The sequence below is a fragment of the Podarcis erhardii genome (assembly GCF_964252035.2).
Source record: "Podarcis erhardii genome assembly, chromosome: 2".
Classification (NCBI taxonomy): domain Eukaryota; kingdom Metazoa; phylum Chordata; class Lepidosauria; order Squamata; family Lacertidae; genus Podarcis; species Podarcis erhardii.
Window position 1 is genome coordinate 55030795 of NC_138498.1, and position 26580 is coordinate 55057374.

At 42.5% G+C, this 26580-nt stretch overlaps 1 protein-coding gene across 4 annotated transcripts in view; it reads right to left on the reverse strand.

The window, feature by feature from the left end:
- The window catches only part of SH3RF2 (SH3 domain containing ring finger 2), a 91608-nt gene that overhangs the window by 34431 nt on the left and 30597 nt on the right, over nucleotides 1-26580 (reverse strand). For 3 of the 4 annotated variants that reach the window (XM_081852079.1, XM_081852077.1, XM_081852078.1), the window contains 3 exons: nucleotides 13081-13350; nucleotides 7778-7873; nucleotides 4547-4864 (listed from right to left, as the gene is read on the reverse strand). In XM_081852079.1, coding sequence (XP_081708205.1) covers nucleotides 4547-4864; nucleotides 7778-7873; nucleotides 13081-13350 — 684 coding nt within the window. The remainder of the gene's footprint in view (nucleotides 1-4546; nucleotides 4865-7777; nucleotides 7874-13080; nucleotides 13351-26580) is intronic. The other variant, XM_081852080.1, reaches the window with a different exon arrangement.

Consider the following 26580-nt stretch of genomic DNA (forward strand, 5'->3'; position numbering starts at 1 on the left):
GTATTACAGAAACCACTGTTTTAGAAGGCTATGCAGAGGCGAAACTAGGCTTTCTTTCACAAATACTCAGCTTGCCTCCCCGCCCCCCATGTTTGCATACACATCCACATGCGCACACACCTGAACACAACTGTTTTTAAAGGGCACTAAGAGTAGGCAATATATTATCTGAATACAAAGTTGTACTTTCTAATCCTTTTTTTTATTATTTGGTCCCTTGCATTTTCTTTCAGCCCCCTTCCTCTTAGGCAGGCAGGCAGGCAGGCATGCATGGTAATATGTACCAAGCCAACCACCCTCCCCCCATACAAAAGCAGTAAAGAGCATGCCAACTTGCCAAGTTCCTTTGAGCCTTTTACTCCAGAGCACATTTTTTGTAGCATGGTTGAGCTGGAGAGACCAAGTGGCCTGACACAGAATCAGGCAGTTTCATGTGTAAAGGTAAAGGTAAAGGTAAAGGGACCCCTGACCATTAGGTCCAGTCATGACCAACTCTGGGGTTGTGGCACGCATCTCGCTTTATTGGCCGAGGGAGCTGGCGCACAGCTTCTGGGTCATGTGGCCAGCATGACTAAGCTGCTTCTGGCGAACCAGAGCAGCACACGGAAACGCCGTTTACCTTCCCGCTGGAGCGGTACCTATTTATCTACTTGCACTTTAACATGCTTTCGAACTGCTAGATTAGTAGAGTCGGCCACGACTGGACCTAATGGTCAGGGGTCCCTTTACCTTTAGTCATTCAGAGACTAGGATGCTGGATTAGATAGGACTGACGCAGCAGGGCTATTTTATATTTTTAGGACATTAAAAACGGTAACAGGACATAAACGAGGACTTATTACTCCTGCCCAGCCACACATGGGAAAGGAGTGCAATTGTGTAGGATTAGGGCTGAGGCACTTGGCAAACTGCAGCATCAGCTAGCTGGGCGGCGGTGGGAGGAGTGGATTGGAGCGAGTCTGCAGAAAACTGTGGGACCTTCACCCGCAACCGACTAGGGAGTCAGAAGCTGTGTGGGAGATGAGGCTGCAACTTGGCTTATGAGAGGGCGGCAGTCCAACCAGAGGCAGTGAACTCACCTTAGGTAGCAGTCAAATATCTTTAGGGCTCTTGAGAGCAGTGTGAATAGCAACAGAGCAGGGAGAGCTGCTCCACCTGTAGCCCAAACAGTAAAATGGCAGACAGGCTAGGAGCCTCAGTGGCGCCCCCTGGAGGCTTCACCTGGGGCAAAAGTACTGGCTAGCTCCCTCCATAGCTACGGCTCTGAGGCAATGGATGGGTGATTTTGCTAAATCAAAAGGCGTAGGGGACTAGTTAGGAGTTGGCTTATGGATTTCATCTAGGGCTCCTTACACCCCGCCCCAGAATCTGATCACTGGCATTACGTCTATGAGCAATGCATACAATTTGCTCTCAGACAGATTAATAAATTGCAAACTAGATTCTGGATCGTTGCAATCCACGTGTCTCTTTGGGAGCCAGTTGCGTTATACTTAATCCTTTGTTCACTGATGACATCTGGGCTTTTTCTGGGCGGAAAAAGATAGGATGTGAATTTCCCCAGACTTTAGAGCCTTGTCACTGGCATCATTCTAGCGAACGAAAGGCATCCACTTATATGGGCTGTTTTCAAGGAAAACAGTCATTTTTAGTCATTGTATCTCTGGCTTCCAGGAACAGTTGCCAGGTTGCAACATGGAATAAAAAACAACCCTTTACATTTAAAACGGCTGCTGAATTGAGAGAACTGGCAGTTGAAGCTTCTGCTGACTATTCTACCCATGGTCCTGTCATTCCTTTCCCCCCTGCAGTAATGAGAGGGATGCCTCACTGGTAACATGTCATAGTTGACAGTCAATGAAGGCAGAAGAAGGCCTGGTTGCCCCCTCCCCTCATTCAGCAGCAGTTTTAGAGGCAATGGGGTGGAGGAATCTCTAGGTTGAAACCAGGGTTCCCTGGTCCCAGGACTATCAATTTCAGAAGATTAATTTTAGCTGGACTGTCCTCGTGTCGTCAGGCTCAGCGTCTAAAGAAGCCTAAAGAGAACTGTTGAGAGCATTGCGGGACACACCCAAAGTCCTATTTCACAATAATATTACTTATTGTTTTCCAAAGCAGCAAGGAAAATGCATGTATGTGGCTAAAGACTTTGATAGGCTTTATCTGTGCTGAAAGGGGAAATTTCAAATTAAGCATTATAACATTCATCCTATTTGGAGAAGCTGAGGCACATACCTGTATTATATTATATGCAGGGTTTTTCTTATGTGGGAGAACTTCCATCAGCATATTGTGTTTTGTTCTGGATTATTATTATTTAAAAAACCAAGTTATCAGTTTTTTAACAGGTGGAAGAAACTCAACACCAATGACTGATTAATGAAATATCGCATTTTTTGCTCTATAAGACGCACACGACTATAAGACTCACCTAGCTTTTAGAGGAGGAAAACAAGAAAAAAAATATTCTGAATCAAACGTTGTTGAAGAGGCTTTGCGTTGCTTTTGCTGAATCCAGAACAGCAAGAGATAGATTGCTGCGCAGCAATCCCTCTTTCTTTTCTGGCTTCAGCGATAGCTGCACAGCCTGCATTTGCTCCATAACACACACACACATTTCCCCTTGCTTTTTAGCAGGGAAAAAGTGTGTCTTAGAGAGTGAAAAATATGGCAATCACTCTGTTTTCACATTTTCTTTTTGTAAGCAATATCAAGAAATCGAGGTGCACATTAAATACCCCAAAACCAGAAATTCCTCCTCAGCCTTTTAGGGTGTTAAGTCTGAACTCTTCAGCTCGGTTTAGTGCGGTGGTCCTACTAAAGCTGCTCTGGAACTTCCTACTGTTTGGGGATGTAGGGAATGTGAACCAAATAGTTATTTCACACTATAATGGACTATCTCATTTCCAAATGTAATCTTCACTCTCTCTCTCTCCATCCTCATTTTTCCAGTCTTGTCAAATAACAAATAAGAGCACAAATGAATGAAGAGTATTAGCCTTTTATTTCAGCTCCTCCTTTATGAATCATTGGCGGCTTGAGTGACTCATAAGGCAGAACTTTCAATTTCAATGAGAGAGAGGGGGAAAAGTGTCTTACTTGTCGGATGGTACATTGTCTTGTGGGCATTGTTAATGCTAGTGATTTATCTCCCTCCCCCTCCCCTGCTTTGTCTGACACACACACGTCTTAAATTGAGTCTTTAATCTTTATTATTCTTGCTCTAGTGGTTTTAAGAATTTAAAATCAGCACTGATCTAGAAGAATGAGTAGTTCTTGTGTTGCCCTGCTCTTAGTCAGCTAACCTTTATGCTGAGGTATATGAAGGTATGTAGCAGGATAAGCTGGTTCTACAGGGGTTAAGGGACTTTCAGCACACTGCAAAATATATCCTATTGCTTGATAGCAAGTCCCCTTGATTCCAGTGCAACTTAGGACACTTACAGACAGTCACTATTTTCAGGTGGGATTCAATCATATACTATCAGCAAATTCACACTGCACAATAATGGCTGGTTGGGAGGTATTGCGTAACAAACCAACTTCCTCCAAATATTGAACATTTTACAATAAGGAAATTGATGGGAAAATGGATTGGGAAGTATGGGGAAATGCTTGCTTTGATGAAACATCATCTAACCTCCATGCAAACAAATCAGAATAAATGCTCATTAAATAGCAAACATTTTCTAATCTGCCTGCAAACATCTCAGGCTGAATGCTCAGTAAACAGGTCATCTAAATACACCTTTATTTCCATGAAAGACTCACAGAGTTGGAAGAGGCCCAAATGGATTGTCTAGTGTAATCTAATACAATAAGTCCTTGAGATCATTAACTCTACCCAGCTTTTTGCTTAAAAACATCCAAGACAGGATACTTAACAAGCTTATGTCATTGCTGAACAGCTCTTACAGCTGGGCAGTACTAAACCTTTAGTTCAGCTTTGTCCCTGAAAATTAAATTCAGTTACCCAATTCAATATGGAGCTCCCGATTAAACCCATGCACATATCCCTTCACACAGGAAGTGGGAACTGGTGGCCACTGGTCTAGACCGGGCCAAGCAAGCCTTCCTGCCCAGCCAGCCAGTCTATCACCTTCTCCTGGGCCCCACCTCCTTCTCAATCCTAGTTGGCTTCCAAATTCCAGAGATACTTGCAAGCCACATAAAGTAAAACTAGAAAACTCAGTGGAGGTGGCAATCCAGAAGACAGACAATGTATGTGCAACACCTATCTTCTATCTTCCTCTATCATTTTTCCTCCCCCACGTTGTCTTTGGAAGTGCTCACTCATGGGGGTGGAAAATCTGCTATCCACCCTCGACTGACACGAAGAGATCAGATGAGGGCATGGGGGCATAGTGTCCCACACCACAATGAGCACTCCCAAAGATGAATAAACGAAATGGTGTGGAAGAGGAACTCCCAAAGAAAAACAGTCCTCTCTGAAGAGTACAGTGTCTAATTGTATGCACATTGTTTTCTTAGTGCTCCCAGCGTCTTCCTTACAAGCAACACTAAAAAAGAATGAATGTGGATTTACCTGAACAGGTGTGCTGTATGGGAATTCTATTTTCTCATGGTTCTGGGTCGTCACTGAGGGGTTGCTGGAGCTGATGAGCACAGGAGAGCTGATGTCTAGAGTCTGCCGTCCCATGGGTGAATGGACCATCCTGTTGAGCGTATTTAAGGCTGTTGTGATAGAGAACTGCTTCACGCTTTTCCTTCTAGATTCGGAGAAAGTGGGTGACTCTGTGCCCTTTGTTCTGGGCAAGGATTTTCGCAAAGGCGAAGCATATTTCAGCTGGGAGGACTGGTGACTTTTGCTTATCTGAAGAAGTTGCCGTGCTGTCGTATTTGGCTACAAGAAGGGGGAAAATAGGGAGATGAGATTTTGCTGTTGTAGGAGCCCAAGAATTCAAAGCCAACAACTCCAGGAAATGCTTGCTTTGGAGTCTTTGTCTACATGCTAATGACATGTGAAGGCTGTGTGTGTGTGTGTGTGTGTGTGTGTGTGTGTGTGTGTGTAGGGTTTGACCTCGCAAAGTGGACTCGGAAATGCTCTGTGATTGTGACTGCATTGTGATTGTGATGTGCCATGTTCTACTCCAACCTATTTTTTCAAATACTTTGCAGGATGCAGTGAACTCTGGACACAGGGCTGAGAATTCACAGTATCTTGCCAAAATCCCTGAAAAGCCAGGCTGTGGGGATTTCCCCACAGAACTAATGAGTTGGGCCTGATTTCTACGTATTTTTATGGCTTAGGTAAAAATAACACTGAGAAGCAGTTATTAGGCTTTAACAGGTATCTGGATACCTAAAAGTTCATCTCACCCCATATATACCTTGTCAATCACTATGTTCTGCAGGTGGATACCATATTATGAATAGGTCCAATCCACACAATATTGGATTGGGTCTTTAGTGTTGTGGCACTTGCCTCTTGGAATTTCCTCCCCTTAAAATACAATCTGTGTTGTCTTTTTGGCACCCACTTCCTCTACCAGCAATCCGTTTAAGTTGCGATATTTCACTGGAATTGTTTTAAAGTTCTTCTTTTTTTATCACATGATTTTTGCTACCCTGGACTCCTTTGGGAGGTAGGGTGGAAAATAAATAAAATAAATAAACGAATGGGGGGGGGGTTGGATGTAAATAGGACGGTGCACCCCAAGCTGAAGAAAACAGCTGTTACATGGGACCAGTTGCCCTTGACAACAGCTAGACTCAGGCCTCATTTGAAAACAGTCCTCTATTTCTATCATAGTAGTTAATCTTTACATCCAAATTGCTTAGCCACCTGCTGTGTACCATTATAACGATAAGCACTGAGATATTCATCCAGTTGGCATTTGACACAGACTTGTAGTCTTGAGATCTAATATTATCTACCAACTATCCTGTAGCAGGAATGCATTTCATTCTGCAATCTTATTTGACATTCTGGAGTGTGTTTACATAGGAGGTTTCCTGTTTGGCATGTGGCAGAGCTGCAACACTTCAGGCAAGAACTTTGTATGCAGTCTATGCTAAAAAGGTAGGTAAATGTTACTTATGGATTATGGAAGGTTAGCTCTGTCAATTTTGGTTTCTCTCAGTTTTTCATTTTTCCAACCTTAGGTTTGTTTTGCCACATGTCCACATTAAGAAAACAACAACATTTTATTAAAGGTTTAAATGATGAACACAATGCCAATACCAAGAGAATATAGAGCAGAGGTCAGCAACCTTTTTCAGCCATGGGCCGGTCCACCGTCCCTCAGACCATGTGGTGGGCCGGACTTTTTTTTTGGGGGGGGGGGGAATGAACGAATTCCTATGCCCCACAAATAACCCAGAGATGCATTTTAAATAAAAGCACACATTCTACTCATGTAAAAATATGCTGATTCCTGGACCATCCGCGGGCCGGATTGAGAAGGCGATTGGGCCGCCTCTGGCCCCCGGGCCTTAGGTTGCCTACCCTTGATATATAGTATCTCCTTCCCTGCTAGTATAAGTGGACATTCCTGTTTCTTTATTGTTCTCCTCCCCCTCCTCCTCCTCCTCCTCCTCCTCCTCTTCTTCTTCTTCTTCTTCTTCTTCTTCTTCGGTGGTCTCCAATCTGGTGCCCTCCATGTGTTTGGACTACAACTCCCATCAACCCCACACAGAAATCTTCTTTGGGCATAATGTAAAACAAAACTGGCAGGGGTGTGTGTGTGTGTGTGTGTGTGTGTGTGCGTGTAGGGATGGGGTAGGAAGATGATACTGTTAGAAAACACAATGGTATTTGTTACTGTCTTTACGGTGAAATGATGCAGAGTCTTGTGGCACTTTCAATATCTATTGTGCCATAAGCGTTCATAGACTAGGACCCACTTAATCAGATGCAGTAGTGTAATTCTCAGTTGGTTCTAGGGGTTCACTCCTCTGAATTCCAGTTTGCAGCACTTACAGTTTCACTTCCTATTTTGAGTCTTTCCCCACCCCAGCTACTAATGCATATGTGGGTATTGGTAAGCCACAGCAAAAAGGAGGAGGACGAGGAGGGGAGGAAGGAAGGAAGGAAGGAAAGATCTTTACATATGACTCCATCAATATTTGGTGTGCTTGTTTGCTTGACTGGTGTGTGTATGGACTCCGCAGCCCAACCCATGAAAATAATATTGATGCCACTGATCTCATTAAGACCGAGTATTTGCTATATTATGACCCCCAATATGTAAACAGCCCGTATGCATTGGTCACACACTACACAGAGAATCTTGATGCAACCATATGCCTGGGCTCATCAGTATTGGTCTCTCTACTACCTTCCACCCTCCCTGCCCCCCAGTATTTATCAATATGTACATGTGTAGTGTTATTGGAGAAAAGATGTGACTGAACTCAAAGAAGTGGCAGCATTCTTTACTAATTCTATACAAAATTGGGAAATAGTCCACGTAGTTCACTGCCACCATCCCTCAGCTGCCTTGAGAGCACAGGACAGATGCTTTTTTATTTATTTATTTAAGGTTGCTCCCACCGACTAGTCCTAACTCCCCAGTCAGTTGAGCCTCAGTCAGCCCTGTCCCCTGTTTATTCCCTTCCCTCTTCCAATGGATGGATGTGTCAGAACTGCCTCAAGAAGCCTAGCTTGTTTTTACTGGAAGCCTCTCTCCTCCCTGTGCTTGCCCTGCAAACCCATTGTCTGTTAGATCTCATAAAGATAATCTCTGAGAACATGTAGTACATGTGCAGGCATTGAAAGCTATTTCCCTGAGTAGCTTCAGAACATTGTTCTTACCTCCACAAACAAGATGGGGAAAATTCCAGTTCTGTCGCCTAACTTGCCCTCTGCCCAGTTCTCATCCACCCGGCTGATGACAGTAATTATATCACCCTGAAAGGCAATAGTAATAACAAAAGGCAATAGTAATAACATCAGTATTAATAATAATAAAAACAACAGACAGTTGCCAACATGCTTCTCTGTGCTTGATAGATAACGAATGGCTTTGTCTCTTGTACCACAATGAGAGATGAATCATACTAGCCTTGGCCTTTATATCATTAAAATATGAAATAATGCATCATTTAATGATCATTGCAAAGTCAAGAAGGCACTCCCCTGTGTGGCTTATTAAATCTCACCTATTTGTTTTTCAAGGTGGTATACAATCTTTTTTATGTTAAAAAAATATACCGATAATAAGGCAGCAAATAAAAGCATAACTATTATTTATTATTTTGTCCCTCCAGTTTGTAGACCAATATTATCCTAGGAGGAGCAGTTAGCTCTGGAGATTAGCAGTGGGCTGGCTCTGGTATGTGAGTCCAGACAGGTCACCAACAATGTCAACCCTTGCCCTAGATTGCCCTGGAATGCCTTCTAGACTATTGCTTGAAGCAGCTCACAATAACAATGTGTAGAACAGTAGCTTTAAAAACAAGATGAGTAACGCCCCCCCCCCATGGTTACTCATATGATTCCAATTCAAAGTGATGGTTTTGACCTTTAAAGCTCTTTACAGGCTCAGGAACTCCTGATTTGCACCTACCCAGACCCTTAGAACTTCATTGGAGACCCTTCTCCAGGTCCCTCCTCTGAGGGAAGTTCTGAGGGTGATGACAAGGGAGAGGACTGTTTCAGTTGCTGCTCCTCATCTGTGGAATGCTCTCCCCAGTGAAGTGCACCCAACACACTCACAGACATCTGATCAGCATCAGGGAAAGGGGGACTTACCTTTCCCCCTTTCAGGCACAGCAAGTGGTGGGGGCTGAGGGGTCTTCAGCCCCCCCAATTTTTCAAGGAGGTGCTGGGCTCCCCCCCAATCCTGTGGCCCTGCTCTGCCTCCTCCTCCCCACCAATGTCACACGGGGAGGAGCAGGCCGAGCACGGAGTTCAGATCTGTGCCCCCCATTCCCCACCTGGTGCATGAGCGCTCACAGGCTAGGTGGGGGCAAGAACCCATCACATGACGTGTCATGTGACACACCAGGTGATGCGTCCCTGCAATGTGGGGCACAAATCTGCGCCCTCGTCCCCTTTGATTGACAAAGCTGATTCTGTTTTATTGTTAGTGTGCTGCCCTTGCTTCCCATGGCTGTTATGGGTGTGTGTTGCTTTTGGTATGTTGTATAAAAATGTTAATGTTTTATATGAATTTAAATTTTGGTATAATGTATTTATGTTTATGCTTTTAAATGTAAGTCACTTGGGGACTTTTCAGGTAACATGCAACTAAATCATTTAAATAACAACAACAACAAACATCCCATCCAATCTCTCATTGACTCTGAAAGAGTACACGCCCTCTGGTAAAGATTTGTTTCATCAAGCTCTTTGATGGATGAAGAGAGAACCTGTAAAGTGGGCTTCTTTATGTATAGAGTTGCATATGTGGGGTATCACAGCCAAAAAGGCTCTGTATCTTATTGCCATACTTTAGATAAGGATGAGACATTTGCAGCAGGACTTCTGGGATGAAATTAGTATAGGGGAGGGATGCACAGGAGGAAGTAACCTGTGTAAAATCTACCTCAGGCATAGGCAAACTCGGCCCTCCAGATGTTTTGGGACTACAACTCCCATCATCCCTAGCTAACAGGACCAGTGGTCAGGGATAATGGGAATTGTAGTCCCAAAACATCTGGAGGGCCCATTACTTAAAAAAATAATAATCATACAGGGCGGGGGCTCTCAGAAATCCATTAAGCGCAGGCCAAGGTGACAGGATGAAAGCTTGGTTCACAATTAATTCAAGAAGCCCAAATGGTCTTTAAATCAGAATACAATTCTGCCCAGGATAAGCACATTTAATGCTCAAATGATGGCAACAGGATGCTGATGGCAAACACGTTAAATGGATTTTGTGGACTCTATATATGCTTGAGTGGGGAGAGGACATCTGGCTCTAGTGCTGTTTTGAAAGGGTGCTTGGAAGCCGGGTTAAGCACAACCACAGCCAAGAAGTAACCCTGACTCATGTAACTTCATAGAACCTTAGATTTCTTGGACCCCTTGTAGGAAGGCCAGTCTTAAGTACAGCACTTGAAAAGTATGAGTAGCACCTTGCTACAATTCACTTGGCTTGCTTAAGTGTGGCAAGAGATAATAAGGGCACAGCCTTTTTTGTGCCGGAAGTTTTCAAAATGGAGAAGCAAGAGTTGAACATCCCCTCCTTGTAAGTTGCAAAGTTGATCTCACGTTGCCAGCCACGGGTCTGTTAATAAATTCTTCTCCCCTTGCTGAAATGTGAAACAGTAAATCCCAGCATTCTAACCATGCCACAGAGGTGGAGATGAGCTCTGTCTCCAGCAGCAAATAAACAGAATGAGTAACCACCGAAACAAAAGACAAATAAAGGAAGAAGAAAAAATAGCAAAAGGAACAAATCACAGCACATCCAGATGGCATGAAATGGAGACAATGTCTGCAGCTAGCAAAAGAAATTGTCCCTTTTCTGTGTCCCCTGTGTTGTTGTCAGTGATGTGGAAAGCCACTTTTAAAAGTGTTGATACTGTCAAAATGAGCAACAGCAGATGCTGCAGTGAAAACTGGCACTCACAGCTGGTTCCTCCTCATCCCAGGCTGTGATAACAACTGGCTGTTCGATATCTGAACCATCCTCCTGCAGCTCCCCTTCAAGCTACCCCTCATCTCAGGGCTGTGTAGGAAAGATCCTTAAAGTATAACGCGGCCTCATCCTTCAATTTCCCACAGCATGGCCATAGACTCGAAACGTGAAGCTTGCTCTGTGTTATACTGTGAGCCAGTTGCTCCTTTACACACTACAAATGGTTCCTCTACTCATCCTCAGATGCTGAGGGGCATATGCTTAGGAAAAACTAATGGCAGTCCTATTAATCATACTTTCTGCTTTCCACCAAAGCATGGTGGGCTGCTCTGAAATACTGGTTAAAGATTTCCGAATTTGGCCTGGGGAAGGGATTACTTTTACATTTAACCAGGGAGGAGTCTATCAGCTCATGGTTGAAAACTATGGCCCAAAAGGTCTCCTCGATTAGAGTTTCATCATCCTTTTTACATCATCTGGGTTATGATATTGCCTTAAATCCTTGAGGCAGAGGTTATGGGATATTGCATCTTCGCTCTCAATCCATGCAACTTGCGAACCATTTGTGTCTGGAATTCAATATGTGCATGATTTTCAATTACCCTTGTATCTTATGAATCTGTCAGTACCCTATTATTGTTGACTGTTTGCCAAAGCCAGATTAAATGTACTTCCATCTGAAGTTCTAAACGGCAGACTGACCGGCATACCCTACCAGAATAGACTCTGTTTATGTTCTTAGGCTGTCGGTTGTAAGAAGCATATCTTTCTACACTGTGGGGTGTATAAACAAACCAGGAATCAATTAATTAAACCCTTATTTGTTAATTAACCTGGAAACTCTGAAACTTTCCATGTCAAGTATCTTCTCAAAGGTAAGTCAAATGATATTACCCTGGCTGTGGCAAAATTTCTCTTGAAGGTAATAAGTAATAGAAATCTGCATTCTCTTCATAAAACCTAGTGACTGCTTGATATCTTTTCCTTGTATCTCTGCTGCATTTTGCTTTCGAAACTGTTTTTGTGGGTCTCTGGACCACAGTAAAGAATGTTTGATACAAACAGTGGGGCAATTGGAAAATATTCAGAGTGCTTAGAGGACGAAATGACCAAGGCACCTAGCCATCTTGTCTCTCCTTGCTCAATCCTGAACTGTTTTGTTTTATAACAGTATTGGGTTAACTGAGTCGTCATCATCAATTTTATATAGCACTGAAATTGTAAAGGTGTCTCAGAAGTGGTTTACAAGTATAAAACCAACTGTAATTACATGGAAAACTTCAGCGCTGAAAGTTGTGGTCAATAGATTGTTATGTTACATGTCATGAAATGTGCCCAGAGGCAACCCAACATGCAGACTCACAGAACTGTGGGTCATGGGGTGCCCAATGAAGAAAATACGGAGCAGTAAAGTGGTAGGAAGAAGTTGGAGAAAGTTGCGGTTATATTTGAATTGCTGGTGCTACAAGTATATGGGCATTTTGATATGAGCATTTTTCTAGAGAAGGTGGGCTTTGGAGCTGTGCTCACATCATTCAGTCATTATTTTACATCTTGGTCACTATACAACCCACAACAAAGTCAGACCCAGTGGGCTTTTGTGTTGGACTGTTCCAGGAAGATTTTATAAATCAACCTTTCTGTTAGCCAAACGCCAATCTTCGTTTTGTGGAAAGTTGATTGGGTTTTTTCTTTATCATTAAATGTTCAGTGCTGGATTTTATAAGAAGTCTTCAACTCCTCATAATCATTTATATTCATGATTACAATAATGCAAAGCTTTTTCAATGAGGTGGCATTTCGCAAAAGATTGGTTGCAGCACAAAGCTTTGAGATCCTTTGATGAAAGTTTCTGTGGAGATGCCCAAATTTATCTGTTCTTGGGACATCCATGTATATTAGCATCCCTCAAACTAGTGCTCTTTAGATGTTTTGAACTGCATCAGCGGCCCCAGGCAGCAGTTAGAAATGATGGGAGTTGTAGTTCAAAACATCTGGAGAGTCCCAGAATGTTCACAGGGTGTATTATTTATTATAAAAAAATGGAAGATTTACTTAAACCATGGGCAGCAAACCTGTAACACAGATGCAGCAAGTGACAAAGATACCTGAGCTGTGTGGGGCACTAACTGAGGAGCAACAGTCTCTCCAGATACTGTCTCATGCTGCACTGATACCTGTTCTCCAGTTCAGCAGACTAGAGACACTATCTTAAGGCATCAGGGAAGGTTGCGTATACCCAACAGAGTGTATTAAAATGGCACTATTTCAAACGGGATCGAACTTGTCTACACTTGCTAAAAAGGTTGATGATCACTGACTTATACCTTAGTCATCTGGACGGTTGTTGGTATTAATGGTAGTAACTGAATGAGTGAGCATGCCTGTTATATTGTGCCCTTACACAGGACCACTAGGTATACTTCCCTAATAAAGACTAGATAAGAGCCACGATAAATCATTGGTCATCATCTGAACTGGGCATGCTTAAATGAGATCTCTGTCATGGGCGAGTGAACACCAGACTTACCTTATGAAATGGCAGACAGTCTGTTTTTTCATTTCTGTTCCTAGACTTCAGATCAAAGTTATAAAGTGCTCTGCACAGGGGGAGTGGCTGTGGCAGCTGCTTGATAACTTGCACTGAGTTTGTTGGGAAAACGCCACTGACCCCATTGATCTCTCCTAGATACCAGTTTTCATCCAGCTGACGGTGCAATATAATGGTGTCACCTTTGTTGAACCTCAGTTCTCCGGGGTTGTGGCCTCTGTAGCTGTACAAGGCTTTTGCCTGGGGAACCTTCAAATAAAAGAAACAGAGAAGTGACATAGCTTGCAACAATCTTGAACCACGAGTGATTTGGGGCAGTTTATGTTGACTTCAAGATCAGGACCATTTCTCCATGTCTTTAAAATGACAGGACCTAAAAAGCAGCAATTCTCAATTCATATCAGTGTCCAATATGATTTCTACCAATGAGTAATGTCTATCCTTCTCAAGTGATTTCAAGGAGTTGAAATTTGTCTTGTGAACTTCAACACTTCTTCTGATGATTATTTGGGGTTTAACAAAACAGCTTTGTTTGCATCCCCCTATTTTGTTTTCCTTACTCTGTTTTTTTTTAAAAATATTAGAATCAGATGTTTTTTGATAATGCTTTACGAGAATCACAGCTTTCATCCTCACAGGTCAGGGTGATGGCAGCATAAGCAAGGTTGACTGTGCAACAAAAGGTATTCTGAGAACAAAATTCAAACTTTCTTGTTGCACAATCAAGTACATTAATAAAAAGACAGTGCCTGTCTTTATATGACACACAACCCAGTCTAAGGGCTTATCCACACTTACCCCTCCTTGCTCTTTCCAGGCATTGTCAATGATTTAAACCTCCATGTATGAGCACTTACAACACTTTATTTATTTATTTTTGCTCTGGAGCTTTCCTCACGAAAACACGCTCTTTAAAGCTCAATCGGAGCAAACGCCAATCTGTGAGAATCCCAAATTGTAGCTACGATTCAGCTTTAAAGAGCAAGTTTTTTGGGGGGGAAGCTTGGGGCAAAACAAACAAACAAATGCTAGGACACAGAACATTAAAGCAGTTAAAGCACGGAAAGTTAAAGTCGTTTAGATCTCACTGATTTTCAGTGTATCAGACTGCAATACGCTTTATATTTCATAAGGGTGTTACTGTTGTTATTCCCTATAAAATCAAATGGTAAGAATTTACTGAAATCAGAAGAGTTAAGGCGTTTGCCTCTTTTCTTTTAAAAAAACCCACAACTTTTTTTTGCCAGCTTCCAAAGTAAAAATGGCTGTTGGGTTGCAATATCTAATTTACTGATCTGAATCCTATTTTATCCACTCTGAAACTTTCAATTTACTATACAATAGACCGGATAATTTAGTCTGGTGGAGCAAACCCAGAGAGCTTCACTGGATTCATTGTCCCTGTTGCAGGTATGATCTGAGAGCAGCTGCGCAACTTGCTCCTGCGCCGCCGCCCCCTCCCAAAGAAGCATAGCAGAGATAAGGAGAAGGGTGCCGATCACTACACAACGGCTTCAAGTGTAGACTTCCCTGGGCCCATCAGGCAGGGAGCACAGGTATCTGCATCCACTCGAAAAATGAGGTTGCTATGCTCCCAGTGCCAGGAAGTGATTGAACGATACAGTTGGATGGAAACACCAGGCAGCATAAGAGACCTCATGAAAGTAAATGGACATGCTGTAGCTTCCTTTACACACCTCATACACAGTGTATTCCAAATCTATCCTGAAATTGCTGGTGAAAATGTAAAATAGTTACAAAGTCAAAACAGCTGCATGGAGAGGACGACCCACAATGCACTGCTTTCCGTCAATAAAGAGGACGAGTGGGGACCAGCAGAAAATGTTACAGTGCAGAGTGATTCCTGTTCGCTATTCCAGTTACTCCATTTCCTCTCCTCCCTCAGTTTTCAATCCCCCTTCATCAGTCAGCTAGCCATGCCCACTGAACATGCTCAGTCTTTACTGGAATGGGTTATTTTTTGGGTGGGGGTGGGTGCACTCTGATAGTTTTTTTCCTTTTTTCAATACTTCTGAAAACCTCAGTGTTCCCCAGAGTCTGATGATGCCCTCTACCAGTGCATGAGTTGTGCTATTCTGTCTATGCAATGTCGGGCACCTGGAGAATTGAGATTGCTATTAGAGCGTAGGATAATTAGGCAAAAAAATTATTTTAAAAAATTGGTCCTTCTCTATCTGGACTTTCTGTGATAAGTTCAAATTTGAGGTAGAAGCTATATCTGTTGGCAGCTGCTTAGCTGTTTAGCAGCCTACGCCAATTTCATTTCTACTCATTTCAAAAGTATATTCCTTCCCATTTTTCATATTGTTCTGCACTGCTGTTGTTGTATTATATATATATATCATGGAATCATAGAACTGTAGAGTTGGAAGGCATCCCAGGGGTCATTTAGTCCAGCCCCCTGCAGTGCAGGAATCTCAGCTAAAGCATCAATGACAGATGGCCACCTAACCTCTGCTTAAAAACCTCCAATGACCTTCACTGGTTGACACCGACTTTCCATGTATTTTTCACAATATGTATTTTTTTTATGCATTCTGCCTTAAAATATTCTATGATTCTTTTGCACACATTTGATCCTAAAACATTTTTATATGTATTTTGGCATGCTTTTGGAACTGAGAGCTGTATTGCAAAATCTGGAGAAGTGTGAAAACTGAAGGCTAGCTGTGTTCCAACTTATGTGCAATAATAGTCTGGGAAGCATGAATTAGGTACAGTCACTTAAAAATGTGAACAATATAAAGCCATCAAGTATCCCTACTTTCATTTACCACATGCTAGGGAAAATCATCCGGAAAAGGGTCCTTGCCACCCTTGTCATCTTCCCAGAGACATCTGGGCTGGCTGCTGCTGGAAAGTTTTCTTTTTGGTTTTCTTTAAATAGCCACAGATCAGGCCTTGGGCTGTATATACACTATGCCTTTAAAGCACATTCAAAACACATTCTTTCCTCTCAAAGAACTCTGGGCACTATAGTTTACCCCTCACAGAGTTACAGTTCCCAGCAAATTATAGTGGTACCTCAGGTTAAGAACTTAATTCGTTCTGGAGGTCCGTTCTTAACCTGAAACTGTTCTTAACTTGAGGCACCACTTTAGCTAATGGGGCCTCCTGTTGCTGCCACGCCACCACTGCACGATTTCTGTTCTCATCCTAAAGAAAAGTTCTTAACCCGAGGTAATATTTCTGGGTTAGTGGAGTCTGTAACCTGAAGCGTATGTAACCTGAAGCATCTGTAACCTGAGGTACCACTGTACAGCACCCATAATTCTTTCAGGGAAAGAATGTGCTTCAGATTTGAAGGTATAATGTGCATGAAGCCAAAGACAGCAAAGCAATGAAGAAATGACTGGAAAGTAACAGGTTGATAATGATGTTGTTTGGATTAACTGCGAAAAGGGAATGAAGAAAGGAGGGAGACAACATGTTGGAAGCAGTCATGTGTTTTGTTTTTTTAAAACTTAGGTGGCACACCATTGGTCCTCTGGCTCCCATCACCCCATGATGGCTGGGACTGAAGAGAGGTGGAATCCAGAACATCTAGAGGGCACTAGGTTGGAAAAGATCCTGACTGAAAGCCTCTGAGTTCAAATGAATCACTCCCAGGATGCAGATGGCACCAAAGCAGCCTAAATGAGCTGCAGTAGCAAAGCAGATATCCTTTCTTTCTTTACAAACAGAAAACCCCAAAGAGCCAAAGGTCAGCAACTGCCCCAGCTTATCCTGTTCATTTCTAGTCTAAAGACATCCCTACCAGTGGATTCCAGGTCTGTATTAAAATGCAAAACATACATGATGCCTTTAACAGGCATTTTGAGCCCAAGTGGCATAGACTAAATATATAGTCAGCTCTACAAATGCCAAACTTCCCACCTCCCATGCTTTAGAGAACAGATTGATATTAACTGTTCATGCCAAAGACAGCAGATGCAAATGGCTTATGCTTTTTATAGTTTAACGTTAATTTCCAAAGCCCTTAAGCTTAACCCTCACCTTTCTCACATTTTGCAACTTGAGAGGAGAAATCCTATTTTGGGTATACATTAGTTGGCAGGGAAGCTAAAGCCAAGTATTACAATATGGTACGGTTATGCTCATTGTGCCTTCTGTAGGTTTCAAAACTATACTGCTGCCATCAGCAGAGAACCCCCGAAGTATGGAAAGGAAACAGAGTGCTCTACAATAAAGGGCTCCACACACAAGGAGAAATCAAATGCTCATAGGCAGGGACTGAATGATTGATTTTGGAGAGACTGTTGCATTGTCATTTTTAGGGAATAAAAGAGTTCCTGTTACTCTAATGAAGTCTCTGGCATTCCTTAAACATTTGGAGTCCAACAACTTCTGAAGGTCCACACTCATACCCTACTGAGGTCAACAAGCCACACTCCTGGGGAAGTATGCAAAGGATTGCAGCCTTATGGCAGTCCCTCTTCTTCTTCTTCTTCTTCTTCTTCTTCTTCTTCTTCTTCTTCTTCTTCTTCTTCTTACCCTGCCATCTGGCTGGGTTTCCCCAGCCACTCTGGGCGGCTTACAGCATATATAAAAACATAGTAAAACATCAAGCATTAAACACTTCCAAATACAGGGCTTCATTCAAAGGTCTTCTAAAAGTTGTGTAGTTCTTTATCTCCTTGACGTCTGAAGGGAGGGAGTTCCACAGGGAGGGGGACACCACCGAGAAGGCCCTATTAATTTCCACCTAGCATTTCCTGTAGCAAATGCAATGTTTTGACTTAATACCTTAGTGGCTTCCAGTTCCTGAGCTCCTGGTTGTGCTTCTCAATAGTTTGCCAGCACCACTGGAAAATGTGGTTTGGTTGATCTCATAGTTATCACTAGTATCACTACTGGGACAGGTGAGGGTGATGGACATCATCATCATCATCATCATCATCATTATTATTATTATTATTATTTCTATACTGCTCTTCATCCAAGGATCACAGGGTGATTTACAATATAAAAACACAAAAATACATAACATAGTAACAAATAAAAACAATACAGTCTCCCACAGTTTCAAAGGTCATAGATGGTTTCATTAGCCAAAGGCCTGGGAGAAGAGGAATGTTTTTGCCTTGTGCCTAAAGATATGTATTCAATGTTCATTGTTGCAGATGGATGAAGATTAATCAAAGTGATTAATAAATAAATAAATCTGACTGTTCTTCCTTTTAAATATTACTAACTGCTCACACAATGATTCACTGTTTCCAAATTGCCCTCCCACCATCCAGCACCAGCACAGCCTGTCAAAACTGAAGCTGAGAGAACAGTTTTTAAAAATACCATTTCTTGAAAAATGCCGTATTGTACAGAACCAAATCAAATGTGCCCAGCAAACTTTGAATTTGATGGATTTTTGTAAGTCTGCCAGTGCTATTAACTGCATAGTTTTCTTCATCCATGTCACCTGCGGATTTGATGGATGCTTTTGGATCGCATTTTGTAATTGTTGTTCCCTGCCTTGGGAATCGCTGCATTGAAAGGAAGATTATAAATTGCCTAAATAAAGAAAGTTGCAAAGTAATGAATTTTGCTTAGCCATACTAACTAACTGTGAGTGCTGCAAACTGCAAGGCATGTAGGAAGTGGCCTTATAATAACTCAGGCCATGTCTCCATCTAGTTCAGAATCATCTACAACTTTGCACTTACTGGCATTGGCTCTGCATAACTTAAGACAGGATTCTTTCAAATTCCCAACCAGAGATGCCAGGGACTCAGCACTGGACCCTGCAAAGCATGGGCTCTGCCACTGAGCTATGACTTTCTCCCAAATGTATAGCCCTCTCCTCTCTGCTCCAAGCATGAAAGGACTTGGTACCTTCTGTTTCTCATTGCACATATTTATCTTGGCAAAACCATGCAAGCTCCGAAGTGGTACCTGGTTTTTCGTCAGGCAGCATGGAAATAATAGCCAAGGCTTAGTTCACACAATCAGTTAAATGAATTGTAAAGCTTGGCACGTCCTGCGTTGTCTTTATTTACCACCTAACTGCCTGGGAGAATGCAAATGATCCATGACAGTTGATCTGAAACTGGTTTTAGCTTTGTTTGCACTGGCTTAAATCCACAGCCTGGTTGGCCATCAGATACACGCCGACACAAAAATCACCAACAAAATCTGCCCACAGCCAATACATTGCAGTGTGCAAGTGTAGCACCAGCCTCTGCATTAGGCCGGTAGCTTTTACACCAGATCATCTTATGCTGCACAATTCCTGGCTGGTTAATTCCTAAACAAACAGTTGCTGGAGTGCAAGCCTGCTTAGGAACCATATCCCAGAAGCACTCTTGAAGTTTGAGGAGCACAAGACTAAATTGGGTGAAGTATTTGATGTAATGCTTACCTTTCTACTGTAAGCTTGTTTTTTTTATACACATTTGCACACCCATCTCCATCCTCCACCCAGGCAAGCAACTATCATTGTCAGAGTTGAAGGGCACATTCCCATCCAAACAAAAAACACTCAAGGAAGATGTGGAGAAAGATCAGTTACCTTAGGAGAGTGGGTGTGGCTGGGGAGGGGGTGTGGTCTGTGGAGGATCCAAAGGCCAGATACAGAGGTCTGTATACAAATTTAATATAACAACAACAACAACAACAACAACAACAACAACAACAACAACATGGAGGGCCACATCTGGCTCCTGGGCTTCAGGTTCCCCACCCCTGGTGTAGAGACTAACAGTGTGGACTATAAACTTGGTACCTCTTTGGTTCAATTGCCAATTCATCTTTTAACCTGCCTTAGACTTAAGCAATGTTGGTAACATTTGAACTTATACGTAATGGTGGAACAGCCAGACATTTAAGCTTCTGAGGTGTACAAACATCAGTGGAGCTTAAAAAAATTTCCCAACACATCCTGTAAAACACCTAATCCATTCATTTTACATGCAAATCTGGATATTAAAAAAAAAAATACCCACAACAACTATTTGTAAGAGTATTGCTGAAGCAAGAATAGCTTTTACATTGTGTTCATTGTGGTGTGTGAAAAAGCTTCTGTGTTACTATACAGCTGCAAAGGCAAGGAGTTTTCAATAGCTTATATGTATACTGCCTTGGAGGTTTTAAAAATCAAAACCTCTCTTTCACTTCTTCTTAAAGGATTCCTGGGATAACAAGGCACTGCATGGCTAACATGGAGGTAGAAGCCCTGTTTCTGCTTGGCGCAATCCAAACCAGTTTTTTGTACCTCAAAGAATTTTAAAAGAAGGGATAGCACGCTAAACTGTTTCCCTGAGTTGTTGTTTTAAAAAACTTTGAGATGTTTTAAACAATCCTCTGGTCCTACACTGGTGTGTCAAGTAAATTACTACCACTGCTTTATGCTGCTTTCAATGGAACAGCGTAGTTCTGGGTCTCAGATTCCGCTGTATATAATTCTTGTACTGTACACAAAGTTATACAAGAATTATGTGGCAGAATCTGAGAAATGGAACTGCTGGAGGGAAAGCAAAGCGATCGCTTCTTGGAACTTCCCAGGAAGCCAGAATTCAATTTCCTTTGCCAGCCCAATGACACCCCAACCTCCCTGAGGCTGATTAGAATCCTGCGATTCATTGCCACCTTGTGTGTAACAAAACTGTCGCATACGTTTCTTCCTGAACAGAATGCCTCTGGGTGGGGGCAATCTGGAGCGGAGAAGCGGTCAGGTACATTACCCCTCTCACAGCTGCGCATTTTTATGCTGCGACATGCTCTCCTCGAGATTGTTCTTCTTCTCTCCTCTCCACCTCAATGCTTGCATCCTTGTAGGAGTCAGCAAACAGCCTTTGCAAGTAAATAGCCAAGCATGAACATGGAAAGGACCCGCAGCAAGGCATCACTGCTTTTGTCTTCTTTGTTGAAATGGTCACATCAAGGGTGAGAAACCAATGTCAGCTGAAGGGCCATGTTCCCTTTGGGAAGCCACATGCCAGTGACAGTGGGTGGAGACATGAATGTCCATTTTAGCTTTCTGCAGTGGGCTAGTCTTCACACACACTCACACATGACTCTTGATCATCTATACAGCTAAGCAAGAAGCATGTCAGGTTCCACATTCCACCCATGCAAAAAATTCAAGGAGCTGGTAAAATATGTGTCTTGGGCAGAGGGTATGTGACCTGAGGATTTATTGGCCTGAGGTAGTCTGGGGGGAGGGGGCTGAGGCTGCCCATCCATGGTTTATGTCCTGCCTGTTGTTACCTCAGAGATGTTCTACAGAAGCAAGCCAGTTTCTCCTACACCTCCTTCAAATGAGAAGTGAGGAAAATCCTTGGGGAATGTTTGGGCTCAGCCCCAGAGGTTGTCCTGAAATGCAGCCATTCCTACCATTAGGCAGAGTGAGGCAGTTGATACAGGAAGCTGATTGAAGTTTTGTGAATGGGTAGCCAATTACTAGTTACTGAGGCTGCTGTCCTAGGTATGCTTATCCGGGAGTAAGATCCATTGAACGCCTATGCAACTTACTGCTGAGTGGATATTTATAATATTGCATTGTTAACTTATTAGTATCATATTTTTACTATCAGAGAAGGGGAGGTGCAAAAATCTGGTTTAAAAAAAATCACTTGAGTGGCCTTGAGTACTAAGCATTGAGTACTAAGATTCCTGCATTGCAGGGGGTTGGACTAGATGACCCTTGTGGTCCCTTCCATCTCTACAGTTCTATGATCTATGATCTTCCCCTGCATAAGGAGTTTTAGATTAACTATTTGCCCAGTCTTTAAGGAATGCCTTTATACAGGGCAAACACAGATTTGTGTCTACACTGGTGGAAAAAAGGAGCTGCAACCAATCCTGGTGCCCCAGATGTTGCATTCAGAGGTAAATGTTCACATGTGAAGAAGCTCTTTGATCTGCTGGTTTCATGTCACCCAGGGACAAAAAATATCCACTCACTGCAATACTCCCTCTAGGATGTCCCAGAGGCAGAAACTTTTCTTGAAGAACACACCTTTGATACTGTAGACTAGATCAAAGTCAGTAGTTAAATCTGCTCTCATGGTGAAACATCAAGATCTATTGGAACTACAACAAATCTGGGGCTGCAATAATCTTAATCTTAAAGTAAGTAAAACAACGGGACTTCTGTAGATACTGAGCTGTATCTACAGATTGTTTTATTTCCCTGCTCATATATACAGACATCAACAAAAGGAAGTTTGTATCCTATCCTACCTTTCAGATGAGGGCACTTGGGCCCCTCCAAATTGGTGACATTTTGCTATCAGCATCATCAGCATCATATTTATTACCCACCCTTCACCAGTAGGTGAAGGTTGCAGATGTCATTATATTAGTGTATAGCAGGCATAGGCAAACTCGGCCCTCCAGATGTTTTGGGACTACAACTCCCATCATCCCTAGCTAACAGGACCAGTGGTCAGGGATGATGGGAGTTGTAGTCCCAAAACATTTGGAGGGCAGAGTTTGCCTATGCCTGGTGTATAGCGTATTAGTGGCAGATTTATACTGGACCATCTACACATAATTCCACCTTATTTGTTTTTTACTAGTCGCTGGGTTGATTTTGCTGCCCAGAAACCTTGAAAAGGCCCTGTGCTGAGCAGCACACAGTGGGAAAATCAGAAATTAGGTCACAGCCTAAGTCACCAGCCAGCCAGCTAACTGTAATGTGCACAGCAGTGTTTCTATTCCTCTGGGGCTGTTTTAATCCTTTGCCATCAAGTATTCAAGAAAAAGAAGAAAATAGCCACTATGACTGCAAGTATAGTGAGTGTTTTAAAAGCGTAGAGGGTAACCTGGGCAGAAATTTTTTCTGATCACTTTAAGTTACCTCTTTATATTTCACCCTTTAGCAACAAGCATCAAATCCTGCTCTACTCTCATAATGACGGCAGAATAAAGAAACGTTTACTTCTTATTGCAGGCAAACAAACAGGCTGGCTCTCTTTCAAAGCAGCAAAGACCATCCCCATATGCAGTGAAGGTTTAACCACACTCTGGACCGGTGGGGGGGGGGGCAACTTGAAAAAAAATATTAGGGAGGGCCCGAGTAAGCCCTGCCCTGCATAATCGATCACATGACAGGGTGCATACACACCATTTGAATGGCAATGTCCGTCAACTTTGGGGGTCTGGCCCCCTCAAATATTTTATGGGGGGACAAAGCCCCATTGACCCCTAGGAGTTGACTCCCATGCTCTGGACCCAGACAGCCAGGTCCAAGAAAGACAGGGGTCAATAGGGCATGTGGCTGGACCTATAGCCACCAGACCTTGTCCACACCAGCTGACTGCATAAGCTGAAACCAATCTTACAACACATTCTTGATAGTGGCATTGGGTACTTCAACTGGAGCTGCAACAAGTGCAAAATCAAGATCATTCGGAAATCATGTGACTTTATCTGCAAAGTGTGTAACCAGTTGGCCACAGCGAGTCTTTGAATGCCCCAGAGCCCCAAGCCCTCACAGTGGGAGTGGGCAACCTATTCTTATATTGCCCCTATTCTTAAAACATGCTGTCATTCTTTAAGTGGAGGGTGTCGCTGTTTTTTATGCCACAAATGATAAAGTAAAAGGCCTTAGAATAAACGTTCATCCATCTTTTAAGGTCTACATTGATTCTGAGGAGACCTCCTTTGCCCTGAAATTCTTCCTCTTGCACACAATGTAAATTGGGATTATTTTAAGTAAATAATCCCAATAAATATTTTCACCTGCATAGCCTGCATTAATGAGACAAGGTAGTCACAGTCACCAGAAGCTGTTGCTGTATGTGCAGAAGTTTCTTACTTTTCCTCATTACTTTCAATGAAACTTTGGTTAATTGCTCACATTGACCTACTTTGCATTTATTTAATGGGAATGTGATGTACAGAAGCTTTTCTTTGAGCAACCAATTTGGTCACACACATTTGCTTAATGAACATCCAACAAATAATTTTATAGTTTTTTTTTAAAAAAAATGATGTTCATGCTGATGCCACCATGCCAAGCAAATTGTACCAGTACATGTGAATTTGGACTTGAAACTTGTTTACGCCGCTGCAGCTGACCAACAGAACAAGCAACCTTTTTAGTGAACATCTCATTCTACTATAGCCCATTCAGCTTAAGCTCCACTATAGGGAAGCTTCCAGAACGCTTTTCAATCTTTGTGGTGGTTTGGCTTATATAAAGAATTACGATTCCTGAGAGAACTCTTGAGCATAGTTGATTTCCCCCTTTAGTGTTCTCCAATGACACTCAGAATTGCCGACCCAATTCTGAATGGAGCTGAGGGGAGTTCAGCCATCTCTATCTGAGAAGGAAATATCTATAATGCTTGCTTGGGCTCCACTGAGGGCCAATCCAGAACTAATTACATGGGTCTGTTTTTAAAGCAAGTTGATGGGAGATGGGGAACTCAGCAGTTTCCTGAGCAATGAGAAGTAGCAGTGCAGGATTTTCCCCCAGTTTGTTTTGGGATGAGAGAATGCTATAACCTTTAGAGCCCAAACCAAAGACACACAGCCCTTATCTCTTTTTTTGAAGCCAAGTTCAGAATCCACAAACTTTCTTTTTCAGTCCCAAGCAGTGCATCACATCCCAGTAGCTTGGAGCAGATCCTGTGTACCAAAAATTGTTGCCCACAAGGGTTCGGTTCAGGAATGGCCAGTGAGGAGGGATGGAGACACTTGCCTGGCCTCTTGGTACCAACATTGCTGTAGCTTACCAGGGGGAAGAGGGAAGGAGCAAGATGGCAGGCAGGTTGGCGTGGTGCGGGCACCCTGCTGGAGCCAATCCATTGCTCACACTGTTACTTTTGCTCTGTGCCAAGCTCCCCACTGCCTCACCCATCTGCCTCTCCCTACTGGGAAGCCACAGTGATTCTGGTGCCAGGAGACTAAGCCCTGTGAAATATACTCGGAGTCGAGAGTGGATTTCATGCTCTTTATTCAGCTCATAGTGGTGAGGAGGAATGTCCCCCCAGGATGTCAGCTTTATATACATTATTTACACAATGGGCCCCATGTGATTGGCTAATTCCAGGATTCACCTATAGGCCAATCAGGTTGCGGATTCACTTCCACCTGGAGCTGGATTGGGTGGCTCCTGTGGACCACTCAGACTGCTGCATTCTGAATCCTATTGTTCTAGGGCCAATCAGACTGCTTCATTCTGAATCCTATTGTTCTAGGACCAATCAGACTGCTGCATTTTGGATCCTATTCAACTCAGTACGTAACACCCTGTCACCCCTTCCTGCCAGCCACTCCTGGTATTATTGTAAGGGAGAACAAAACAGGGGTATATAAAATTATGAGTGATGTGGAGAAAGTGCATAGAGGGGAGTTTCTGCCCTATCCTGTCCCCCAGAATACTAGAACCAAAGATGGCTCAATGAAGTTGAATGTTGATAGATGGAGCACAGACAAAAGAAGGTACTGCTTTGCATCGTTCAACCACTGAATTGACTCCCACATGATTTAGTAAAACCATTACATTAGCCTCTCAGTAATTAAAAAAAAAAAACATTTCATGCTAAATGTTCTCTGCACCAAGGGGTCTTTGACTTTTGTTAACAGCTGAAAACAATTTCACAAGCATTCAAAATTTGTCATAATTTCAAATTTAAATCTTAAACTAAAGTTTAAAATTTGAATGCTTTAGGCTGTAATCCTATGCTCATTTATCTGGAAGCAAATCCCATTAGACTCGATGGGACTTACTTCTGAGACTGCATGTATTGGATCACACTGTTTGTCTTGGTTACAGATAGGTAGCCGTGTTGGTCTGCCATAGTCAAAACAAACCAAATTCCTTCCAGTAGCACCTTAAAGACCAACTAAGTCAGTTCTTGGTATGAGCTTTCGTGTGCATGCACACTTCTTCAGATACACATCTGAAGAATGTATCTGAAGAAGTGTGCATGCACACGAAAGCTCATACCAAGAACTGACTTAGTTGGTCTTTAAGGTGCTACTGGAAGGAACTGTTTGTCTTGTTATTATGCCTTGATTTTTTTGATTTTTTGCAAGTGTCAGAAATGATTGATCCTAAGTTGTCAACTCCTCAATGCTAAATGACAATGTATGACTTCTATCAAATACAACTAAATATGAAATACTGTTTCATGTCCATGGTCCTGTGCATACTAACTGTCAAAGTCAATTAAATGTTGTTTCTTGTCAAATATCAGGTGTTGTTACATATCAAATCAAAGTCTAATATTGAAATCAAATATCACTGTATGTTAAATACTATGCTCAAATGTTTTAATAAACTAGAGAAGATTTAGTCAAGTGAATATCTGAATAAAAAATTGCAGAAGAGAATTTTTGAAAGGAACACTGGAGACAAATTCATTTCAGCTCAACTTTCAGCTCTATCGCTGGTGGTTTTAGGCTTTCCAAGGAAAACAAAAATAGATTTCTGGCCTCAGTTCAACAACGATGATGATCTAATATGCTAGATTTACCCATTGCATAAAATAGAGGGTGAGAAGGGGG